The sequence below is a fragment of the Neolamprologus brichardi genome, chromosome 22 (assembly GCF_056152115.1).
Source record: "Neolamprologus brichardi isolate AB-2024 chromosome 22, ASM5615211v1, whole genome shotgun sequence".
In the NCBI taxonomy this organism is placed as follows: Eukaryota; Metazoa; Chordata; class Actinopteri; order Cichliformes; family Cichlidae; genus Neolamprologus; species Neolamprologus brichardi.
The window spans coordinates 10269135-10281150 of NC_142124.1; the positions used below are offsets into that span (position 1 = coordinate 10269135).

General features: G+C 39.0%; 1 protein-coding gene across 1 annotated transcript in view; it reads right to left on the reverse strand.

Annotated features, from left to right (window-relative positions):
- Positions 1-290: 290 nt before the first annotated feature.
- The window catches only part of kiaa0319l (KIAA0319-like ortholog), a 33976-nt gene continuing 22250 nt past the window's right edge, over positions 291-12016 (reverse strand). The window contains exons 16-25 of the mRNA XM_087835500.1: positions 10649-10781; positions 10272-10420; positions 8064-8215; positions 7797-7935; positions 6262-6421; positions 5990-6132; positions 4407-4529; positions 4060-4150; positions 3860-3951; positions 291-3154 (exon numbers count right to left, since the gene is read on the reverse strand). Coding sequence (XP_087691626.1) covers positions 2958-3154; positions 3860-3951; positions 4060-4150; positions 4407-4529; positions 5990-6132; positions 6262-6421; positions 7797-7935; positions 8064-8215; positions 10272-10420; positions 10649-10781 — 1379 coding nt within the window. The 3' untranslated portion in view covers positions 291-2957. The remainder of the gene's footprint in view (positions 3155-3859; positions 3952-4059; positions 4151-4406; positions 4530-5989; positions 6133-6261; positions 6422-7796; positions 7936-8063; positions 8216-10271; positions 10421-10648; positions 10782-12016) is intronic.

Genomic DNA, 12016 nt, shown 5'->3' on the forward strand with positions numbered 1-12016 from the left:
AGAACTTTTGTGTAATATAAAAATGACTCATCTCCATTTCAGAGCAAAACAAACACCTCAAAAGTTTTATCCAGGCAAAACTTTTTCCCACAAAGTTTTCTCAGATCACACACAGGCGCTTCCTTTGAATTGTGCAGGCTGTGGAGAAAAACAACTAATACAAAGACACAGAGAAAGCACAGAGAAAAAAAAAAAAGAATAAAAGTCTATTTTTTTTTTTTTACCTTAATCAGAGGTAATTTTGTTCAGATTACACAACGCAAGAACAAGCCAACACTGTTTTTTTGTTTTTTAATTTTAATTTACACATTATCCAGTTGCATCAGCAGGATCACAGAACAAAAGAAGGGGTCATCCTTCACTAAAACTTTATTAATAATAAAATATTAAAAACAAACAAACAATTACACCCCTTTCATTTAACAGTTTCTCCTCATTTATCTCTGCCTTCACAGTGGACTCTTGGAGTCAAGGTCAGTTCACTTGCATCTAAACAAATCCCAAACGTAACAGCAGACAACACAATATTTTTGTGTCCTCCTTTTAACTGTAAAAGGAGCTTTGGGAGACAAAAAAAAAAGAAAAAAAAAAAAAAGATGAGTCCATCAAAAACAATTTGGCTGTTATTCCCAAAAAAAACAAAAACAAGACAACATGAGATTTTTTTCAGTGGTTTGACGTTGCTGGCACCTGGGTGTGCTTGATTTTAATTTGCCTCCCACAGGAGGGCAAAAAAACATGGCCCGATAAATTCAGCAGGTGCGAATAAAACACATTTAGTGCAGCAGATCCAACATCGGCATGAGATGACTTTTTGCAGTAATTTGAGAAAAAAAAACCCAAAAACAAACCCCAGCTTATTTCGCACAGAGTACAAGCTGAACTGAATCAATGATGTACCCTTTTAACATTCAACAACGAACATAGAAAAGTGTGCCTCCAGATGAGGACTTACATGTGTCAGTTTCACATTCTGCATGCAAAGCAATCACACTGTGAGATGATACATCGGGGAGAGTCGTTCTGCTAGTTTGTCTGTCGGTACAGTCCAGCCAAGAAACACCTCAGATTACTGCTGATGAACAAACAAAGCCTTCCTGCTGGGCCCCGTTTGTGGTTTATTTCTGGTAATCTGCTCAAAGCGTACGTAAACATCCTTCAGATTAACCTCCTGCTTATGTCCTGTCCGTGGGAAGAAATAATTTGTTTTCGGGATTTAGTACAGTTTTATCTCCGATCGGATGCGCAGCTCACTCGTACACTTAAAGTAAGTTTGCATTAGAAAATAGAAAACATATTTTACCTTTTCAAAGATTTTCCTCACATCCGAGTCAGCTTGAAATCTGTTTTAACCTTGCTAAAAAACACTGTGTTTCTATGTTTTTTGCACAGCACAGGGCCTGTGGATTTTTACTTCAACTCCATAACATCAAAATCACTTTAAAAGAAGATCTTTTAATGGTCATACTGAAGAGGATGAATACCATTAAATCCAGAAAAATGATATTGTGACTTGTGACTTGGCTTTTTGATGGATTTAAACATTCAGTTGAGCAGTAAAAAGGCATGCTTGTCCAAGTGTGCTGCGAGTCTGCAAAATTTAGAGCTGCTTGCATCATGGAGATGAGTGTAAAGCATGGAGAATTACATTACTGATGGACATTCTTCCTACATATTCAGTACCGCAAAGTCCTGCGTTTATGGCTGAACCTCCCAACTTCCAACCGTCACATACGAACCTCTCCCTTTTTTTAAACCAACAAGAGACAAAGTGAGACAGCAGACATTAAAATCAAAGTGCATCCACGTCTAATCACAGCCAAAAGGTTGTTTGTAGAAACAGTAACAAAAACTCTGTGGTCTTCAGGGTTGAAGCAGTCGTCACATTACCAAAGGTGATGAGGAAGCAGCGGTCTGTCCTTCAATCTCCTGTTCTTCATCTTTTTCCCAACTTCCTTCCTCACTGAGACCACCTTTGTTACAGTTGTGTACTCCAGTTATTTAATCCACAGAGAAGCCTTGAGAATAAAACCTTACAACACTGTGACTCTTCTGTGGGTTCATAAAAACATAAAAAAAGCAAAAAAAAAAAAAAGAAGCATAGAAACTGCTCTGAGGAAACATCTTTTGGCACAGCAGCCACAGAAATCCACACATACACCTGACATACAAACATGCAGCCGATCGTATCAGGTTGTACCAGAGCTGCAATCTGTCGCTCTTCATGCACATAAATTATTTAAAATATTTTCTGAGGTGGTTTCTCCGAGCCGTTGGCAGCTCAGATCAGTTTTGGTTGTTGGTTGGTTGTCTTTTTTTTTTTTCCCCTCTCCGTCATGCTTCAGATGAACAGAAACAATCAGAGCAAAGTTAACCATTAATTTAAAAATGGCAGTGTTTGGTAGCATCAGGTCGACCTGAAACGGCGTGAATACAACGTGTTTGTACATGCGTGTCTACAAGAGGCAAGGTGTGAGCGTGCCAGGTGGCTGGTTTTTGTGTCATTGAAGCAGTTTTGTTTTTCCTCATCTTAAAAAGTCACTCGAGCTACTTCCTCTCACACAGTCTCCCAACCTTTGTAAGCCAGCAGCAGGAGAGGGGCAGCACTACATTCTTTATGTCTCTGTGTTAAATAACAGGGGTCTAATTAATATTTTATATCATTCAAAACACAGTGCTCACCCCTGGTTTGCAGTGTAATGGCAGCTTCTTTTTCACGTCGTTCTGGCTCAGTGTGGGTGCAGGGAAGCTTCAGTATCGTGGTGTTTTTTCTGTGACAGTGGGACCACACGGTCCCAACATCTCCTCCTTTCTCCCTCTTCCTAACTCGGGTATCTCCCAGTCTGTCTTCACGAGAAGTGTGAGGTTTTTGTGTTGAAGACCAATGAAGGGGAAACAGGAGGCGTGAAGGGGAAGAGCTGTGTGAGGGCAGCTGTGAGCTCCCCCCTCCTCTCTTGCTATAGCCGCTCCTCTCTCTGCTTCTTGGCCCTCACCGGCCCCTGGCCATTCCTCAGGGAGCCATTCTGAGGCCTCAGAAGCTGCCCGCGCTCCTGATCCGTCCACGGGATCCCGCCCTGCCCTTCGTCACTGTCCAGGTCAGAGTCCGAGTGCATGAGGGCAGAGGAAGTGGGAGCGGGAACAGGCTTCAGGCGTGCTGAATGAGAAATAGGAGAACAGAAGCGAAAGAAACAGTGTGATGGAGCCGTCCTAAACATTGACTATGCAGAAAATTTAACTCAGTCTTTGAAACATCCATTTTTTTGTATTGTGGCTAAAATAGAAACATTGGCTAAACATTTACATCAGTGTTAACTTATCAAAAGAAATCTTTACAGAAAGAAAAAGTCGAGTTTTACCATTTGTTAACACCTTCAGTGTTTATTTGGGCAGTTATTTTTGAAGAGCATTGGGTAAATTAACTGTAAATATGACTAACCTAACAACATTCACACTCATCATTTGAAAAAAAAAAAGTTTTGCTAAAGTGTTTAGCTCATGCTGCAATTTGCCACAAAGGCCGAAAGCATCGACTCGGGTCAACTTGCAGGCCTTTGCTCTGCATATTCCCTCGCTTTCATGTCTATATACTTTCCTAATCTAATCTAATAAAGGAAAAAAAATGGCCCAAACAAATAATCTTAGAAAAATACACAAAAGAAAAACCGTAGCTGTGCATGCAATCTTATTACAAAGTAAGGAAGTACTGGTATTGTTGTTATCTCTGTAAAATTTGATTCAAGATGTTCAAGTTCCAGTCAAAATACAGAAGCAGCAGAATTTACTCTCTGCCTGTTTCTGTGAGTGTTAACAGGCTAAATGCCGGCGGTGGTGTGAGTTTACGTGAATGCGTCCATCTTACCAGCTCTTGGCAGTTGCAGCTCCAAACAGTCCTGATCGTCAGCTTCTAGCATTTTGTATCGACTTTTACTCCTGCGCACTTTGCTCTTACGCCTTACAGGAAAATAAACATGCAGGGAATCAATGACCATTACCCCCAATAAAGTTATTTAACAATAATCCTGACAGAATATTAAAAAAGAATTTAGATAACAAACTCACCTGTTGCAGCAACAAACTATCCCCCATACAAATGTTGCCGCAGCAACCACAATCATAAAGGATGCTATCGTCACATAGAGCACGCTCCACTCTGAAAACAGAAAAAATGATGTGGTAAAAAGTGTGTAATATTAAAACAGCTCTAAAGTAATGCAAGGCAGCTTCAACAACAAAGTCACAAAAGACTCGCCGTGCGTCCCTGAATACAGCGACAGAGATTATTCTGATTCTTATCAACAGAATTAAAATAATAATCTGCTGGGTCAGATTTTCACAACAATAAAATTGATTATTTATTGATTTTGGTTTATCGACTCTATATTTTACTGTAATGCCTCCCTTCTTACCACAGTTGCTCTCTGCGTCTCCGAACTGAGCTCTGATAAAATTCTCCATCCAGAAAGGGTGACAGACGCAGCGCCGCGTGAATGAGTCACACTCGCCGTGGCCGGAGCAGTTCAGCTGGCAGACTGAGGAGGGAGAGCGACAGCAATGCTCAATAAACCGTCAGAGCTTTAAAACTTGGTAAACAGCAGATTTAAAGTGCGAAAGAAATACTTATATGACTTAGAAATAGCTAAGAAATCTAAAACTTTGACCTTGCATCATTAACCGAGCCAAAGACTGCAGACTACGCGAGCATGACTGAATAATAACAGTCTGATTTTTATGGTTTATGGCATTAAACAGTGGGTCTGTGATAAGTTCAGTTTGTCTGTAGGTGGGATTACTCAAAAACATAACCCTGTGAGGACTGAGTCATTTTCTGTGATCAATACACCATGTTTTACACTCTGTGTACACTTTAATGTCAAGGAAGATTTTTACTGTTATTTTTGCTACATTTAGTAAGTTTATTTTCATTCTAATTTATTTATTTTATTTGTTTTAGTGCATTTGTTTTACCTTATAGAGCCATTTAGTTATTTTATATTCAATTATTTACTTTTTGATCAATCTTATTTGAATTTTTTGTTTAAATTCTGTTTAATGGAGCTCTTTAATCTTTCCGTTTGATCAAACTGAGCTTTTTTGTTATATTCTGTTTTATTGAGCTACATTAGTTTTTTTACAGACTGTGTTTATCATTTTAGCTGCTGTAAAAGTAATTTTGGGATACTTTTGGGATAAATCTAATTGATCTGCTATAAAGCCTTATTTGAACCTTTTGCTGACAAAATTTGTGATTTTAGGCTTTTTGGAAATCAAAGACAAGAATAGATATTTTAAGAATAGACATTGTAACTGACGCCCATCAAAATACTTTTTCTAATAACGACCCCCCCAAAACATAAAATTATGGGTCAGGGTTACATCTAGTCTTCAAAAATGAATCCGGTGATTTTTATTCTTCTGCATTAAATCTATGCTGTATGTACATCATAAAAACAGCATGTAACGACTGATTGGTTTAGTCAGTTGACAGCTAATGAAAGAAAATTCATCAACTTAAAGAGAGAAACCTCCCCACAGCTACAATTTGGCGACAAAGCTGTAGAGCTATTCAGGCACAGGAACAAATACATCAACATCAACCACTAATGTAGACTCTACACAGACGTATAGACACAGAAGTGTAAATTATGCTAAGGAAGGATCAGCTTTGATATTTTAGCCGAAGTGAGGTCTGGCCCATCTTAGCAGTGATTCATTTTAGGAGTCAATGCAGATTGAAATATGGATCCAGGAATTTTTAGGAGGAATCTAATAATAGGACAAATTTTTACATTTTTGCACTGTATCTTAAAAACAAAACAAAACTGGGAGACACCGTCTTGATGATTTCAAGAACTTATCAGAAATTAATCAATGCAACTGTGACCTTGAATGTCCAAAAACCAAGGCTTTTAGAGTCTGCTGTAACATAGAAGCATCAAACCTATTTTTCCCCTTTCCTTGTTCCATTTCGTAACGTTTATGTGGTACTCACTGACTGTATCCACTCGTCGGGCCTTAAAGATGAGGAAGTCATTCTTCTGTTTACGCAGTTTGTTGCGCAGGCCGAGTGCAACATTACGGCCCGTCAGCGGAGGGCGCCCTGGGCCGCCGGACACCAGGAAGACCAAACGAGTACTGAGAATGGAGGAAGAGGGTGGAAAACAAACAAACTGTCAAAGGATAATTCCAGCTCTGTTTACAGTTGGTTTCATGACTTTCATCATCAGGTTTGCACACTTGTCTAAAATCTGGAGACAAAGTCACCTGTGCTCATTAAACGCACTGATCTCTCGCACAATGATGTCGCTGTCGAGCACACCCAGTAAAACCCCAACCTGTCGCAGCAGCATGTCGCGCTGGCGTTGGGACACCTGCGATACGGAGACCTCCAACACCAGTTCCACCAGGTCCCGCTCCCGCACGTCTGATGGATAGACGGGAAAATAGGGAAGAGGGAGGACACATAAGGTGACAGTGAGACGGAAAAAGTGACATGAGGAAAACGGGCAGATTGCAGGATCCATCTGACTCCCTGAAATCTGGGAGAGAGTCCAGAGCGCCAAGTGACGGATTAGTTTCTGGCCGAGTGTGTGTCTGTGCACCGTATGCTGTGCTGACCTGCTCAACCTTCTGCTGCTGGTTGTTGAGGCTCCTGCTGTGTGGAAAGCATTTGTATGCACAGTCGTTTGAAGAAAAAATAAACCATGCAGCAGTTGTGTTTCAATATATTTTTCCACAATGTCTTTTAATGATCACAAGAATTTATTTTCCCCTCGTTTGAATCTTTATCTGGCTACAAAATAAAAGCCTGAATAGAAACCACAGGTCTTTTTTTGGGACACTGCACCACAAAAAACTGATCACCGGAAAATAATCAGCAGTTTTATTAGGGTTTCAGTGCATCAGTATCAAGTTACGTTGCTACACTATACAAATAAATATATAGTTTTTCCCCAAACCGGGAAATTTTAAAATATTTTAAATGTTTAAGCTTTTACACTTGAACAACTTCAACATCCTTCACTCTAACACTATAAATGGTTAATACCTAGATATCCACTCCTGGTAAAACAGTTAAATCAGTATGAAATAAACCAGACAAACTGTATGCAGTAAATGTCGAGAGACAAGTGCATACGTTGTTTAGTCAGTGGAAAAAGATTAAAACGTTTTAGGAAGGGGTCAGAGTGGCATATAAGAAGATTATTTCAAAAGAAATTTCACTTCATTCAAAGCATTTTCTACTTGGTTTGGATCCGGAAGGTCAAAGTTGTGATAAAACACTGATGAACCTCTTTTTTTGTCTACACAAGTAGCTTATAGGATTGTTTTTGGATTAAAAAAAGTAAACCAAATGATACAGACTGGATAAGAAAGAAGTGGTGTTTTTGGTTGATATGAATCCATTTCCATATAATTTTGATATAATTTTTTTCCTTTCATCATAGGAAAAAAATCACCATCACTGTGTGAATATTTTAACAGTTGGCTGTTTAATTTATTAAAGTCTAAAATGGATTGACTGCCCGTCCATCTATCCAGCAGCCTTCTGTTTATTCAGTTAGCACAGGCTCCTTGACTCAACTATATGTGGACCAATGACATGTAGTCACACCTGAGCCCATTTTGAGACGTTTTTGAATGTTGATGTGTTTTCTGAACTGTTTTTGAGACTGTGTATTCTCTTTAGTTGAACATAAGGAGTAATTTTTATATGAAATAAAGAAACATATTGTTAAAAATAATGAGTATATCTTGGGGATTTGTGTTCATATGCATGTTTTTGTAGGTCTGCTTACCTGGTTTGACCTCCACTGTGCCCCTCCCCTTGCTGCTTTGTCCTTTGCTGTCAGTTACAGTCAGGATGAAGCTGTATTTGCCCTCCACCAGGTTTCCAAGAAACAGCACTGCCTGGTGGTCGGAGCTGTTCAGCACATCCTATTAAACAAAACAAAACAAAACAAAAAACAATACATTTTTATTTATTTATAAATCTCATGGTCCCTGCAATAAACTAAACCAGAACTAAGATCAGTTAAAGGCCTGATTATAAAGGTCCGTCTCACCCCAGCAGCAGGACTGGTGTCTTCTCTGGTCCACAGGTAGCTGAGTCCACCTTTGTCATCAGTGGACTGAGATCCATCCAAAGTGGCGGTCCTGACAGGCAAAGAGATGGGTGGACTCGACACAACACGAGCTACTGGCGGTTGGTCCTTTTCTGGAGAAAAAACATTAAAATTTCATAAACTTCTTTACAATGTGTCTCTGTTAGAGCCCCCTGCTGGTCACCCTTGATAATCTGGTACATGCGCTACAGTATTTTAGAGAGAATACACCACACAGTTTAAATAGATTAGATAATATGTGCTGTAGATTGATGTCATTTAGGTACCTATCCCACACTTTCAAAGACACAGGATACATCTTTTTTGTAACCCCTACAGTTTGTCTGAAAGCACCACACAAACAAAAACAGCATCTCAATAACACAATCATGCTTTTTCTCATTCAAACTGAGGCACATTCAGATCACTCAGATCTACAGGAGACCTTATATCTTCTCCCTCTAAATACTCAGAGAATCAAAAGCTTATATGCAACTACACCACTTCACTGCACGTTTATAGCCAGACCATTTTCACATGTTTATGATTGTTGTGCAGCTGTCACTCCCTCTGGACTGTTTCCCATTAATAGCACAGTCTTTTGTTTATACAATATAACAGGATGAGCTCACAGAGGGCTTGTTCTCATTGTTCTAGCGCATAGATCGGCACATTATTTGGTTTAAACTGCTGATGATTTGGTTTGATGTGGTATATTTCAGTTCTTCAGCTATAGGATCGGATTTTACTGCAACACATCCATGAGGTCAAACCTGCTTGTCACAGGTCTGTTCATTGTAAACAAGATCAAGAATTACCAGAATTGTTTAACGGAAATCAGCCCAACCTTGGTTGTGCAAATATTGCACAACCAAGGTTGGGGGAAGGGTGGGGACCAGTTCCATTTTGTGCACTGATGACAGGAAAAACTGCTGAATATTGTGAGTCATTATTAGAGTTAGCGCATAAGTCAAGAGGGAGTAACTGACAACAGTAACTCATCATTTAGTTTCCTACTATTGTTCTCCAAGCAATGAATGAATGAGTGTGTCACATTTGTGCTGCTTTTAACCGTTAATCTGAATATTCTCCCCCCTCTTTGTTGCTTCCTCCACTCATTACTCCACCCGATTATGGTTTCCAGTAGTGATATTTATACTCTGGTCAGTGATAATGGGAGTGCACAATAATCTCCAGCTTTCCTAATCAAATTCTCTTATGGGTTCAAAGATCTGAACAAAATCCAGATTAGCGTCACTCCACACCAGACCCACACACTTTGATCTGGGATTATTTAAAAAAAATGTACAGAGAACAGGCCTCTGAATGGCACCTAAGGTAATAGTTGGACAACACTCCTACGTTTGAAGGACCAATAAGCATTCTAAGATAATGCTTATAAACAGATTGCTCCTAATTTTAGCAATATTGGACAATCATTCTTATAATTCCATTTTAATCAGGCGGTTCTAAAAAGAAAACCTTCAGCAGATCCAAAAGGCTACACTGAGAGCTGGATAGGGACTAGAAAGAGAGAGATCATATTTATCCCATATTGGGTAACCAACTGGCCCTACAGAAGGTCTCTTCCTGTTAAAAGGGAGTTCTTCCTTTCTGCTGTTACCAAGTGCTGTTCCAAGGGGACTAACTGATTGTTGGTGTTTTCTCTCCAGCACTGTAGGCTCTTTATCTTCCAATATAGAAAGACTTGATGTTGGGAATTCATTATATGCATGGATGGATAACTTATTTATCCCCAAGGAGAAAATCAAATATCCAGCAGGTCATTAGAAAAAAGAAATCCCCCACTTGGTGCTGTATAAATGACATTAAACTAAAAAAGTTTAAAATTCAATATAATGATAAAGCTAAGGCATTTGATGCAATAAGGCATGTATTAGCACAAATACTTTAAATACCGCACTAGAGTGAATTAGCTTATATTTATATCGATCTCTGTGTGCATGTGCATGCATTAAACCATACGTTTGTCTACATATCCGAGTGTGTTTATGTTATTCCAGATAATAACTGTGCTCTTGCTTCTGTAATTACAATGTAAATTTCAAAACATCCGTAATACTCAGCTGTCTGACTTTGACCTAAAGCAGCTATTTTGCTTAAAGGAAAAGTCTTATTCCACACCCACACAAACACACAACTTCGTACCTTCCTTAACGATGACCGTGACAGTGTCGCTGCTCTCCAGCTTCCTCTCATCAGTTACTGTCAGGGTAAACTCATATGTGCCGACCTTGAGACCTGTCACCGTGGCAACGGCGCTGTCTGCATTTTCAATCTTCACACCATCGGGACCACTGGTAGAGGAACAGACGGACCAAAAAAAAAAAAGATCGAAACATGAAGGGAAGGACAAGGGGAATTAAAGAGGATGTGGAAATGTTAGTGACAGCGACTGAAACCTGTGAATTCAAGTGTTTTATATTATAAATCTCTCAGTAACTATGATTGAGGTATCACGTAAACTATCATTCTAGACTTTAACAACAAAAAATACAAACTGCATTAATCCATATTTATCTGACCTGGTCTTTGTCCAGTGATAGGTGGCTATCTTCTGGTCATCGTGGCTCTTATTGCCATACAGTGTGGTGTGATCCATGGGCAGCGTCAGCTCTTTCTCAGGTCCTGCATCTGCTACTGGTGGTTTATTATTTTCTGAATGAAATGTGAAAATGACACACACAACTCCATTATTTGGGCCACACTAAATTACAGTATAGAAGGACAGATTCGATATTAGTGTTTGAATCAGCTTGACTGGGCAAGGCCTCAACGGGTCAATCCATTCTATTTAAATCTATGTTGTTCCACGTTTACAATGCATCTGTAGCAGTGCTTTGGTTATTTTGCAAATGTGTGAATTGTTTCTTTCTCACAGACAGAAAAATAGTTTGTTGATTTAACATTGGATCTGCTCTTGGTATCAGCAGATCCCCAAAGCGAATTTATTTAAACCAGTAGTATTATATGAAAGATTTTAGTTTGTTTTGAATTTGAAAAGTAAGAGTTGGGGGAACATTTTGCAGCTCATTAGGTTAACTGGCAAAAAGGTACATCTACAACCTGTGAAACTTCAATAATCTTTCTCAACATAAATTTGCAAAGACTGCAAAAATATCTAATGTATTACAAAATATGATCAAAAGTGTGGGATCTATCTATCTATCTATCTATCTATAATTCTGTGATCTTTGAGCCTTCAGTGTTGCATCAAAAACAGACATGATTATGTCATGAAATCACTGCATGGGCTTAGGAAGACTTGGAGAAACCATCGTCTGCCAGGTCAAAGGTTGCAGATTAAAGGTCTGTAATGCAAAGAAGAAGCCACATGTGAGCATGAGCCAGAAATGCTGCTGTCATCTCTAGACCAAAGCTCATTTAAAATGGACTGAGGCAAAGTAGAAAACTATTCTGTGGTCAGATAAATCCAAATTTGAAATTCTTTTTGGGAAACACAAACACTGCATCCTCTGGACGAAAGAGGAACGTTATCAATCCTCTTTTCAAAAGTCTGGTGGTACGGAGGTGTATCAGTGCCAATGGAATTGGTAGCTTGCACATCTGGGAAGGCACCATCAAGATATGCTGAATGTCCCCAAATTTTCACAGACTTTTAATAGAAGAGAGGCAATACATTTAAACAAAGACACAATTTCGTTTTTAGATGTTTTACCTAAATCAAATTTGAAAAAAAAATTGTTTTAAACATTTTCTCAGTTTAAACATTTTATGTGTTTTCTATGTTCTATTGTGACAACAGTCTGGTTTTATGAGATTTGCAAATGATTCAATTCTGTTTTTATTTACATTTTGCACAGACTCCCGACTCTTTCCGAATTGAGGTTGTAGAAGATGGAAATCCAAATCAGAAAACTGAAGGCTTTGTA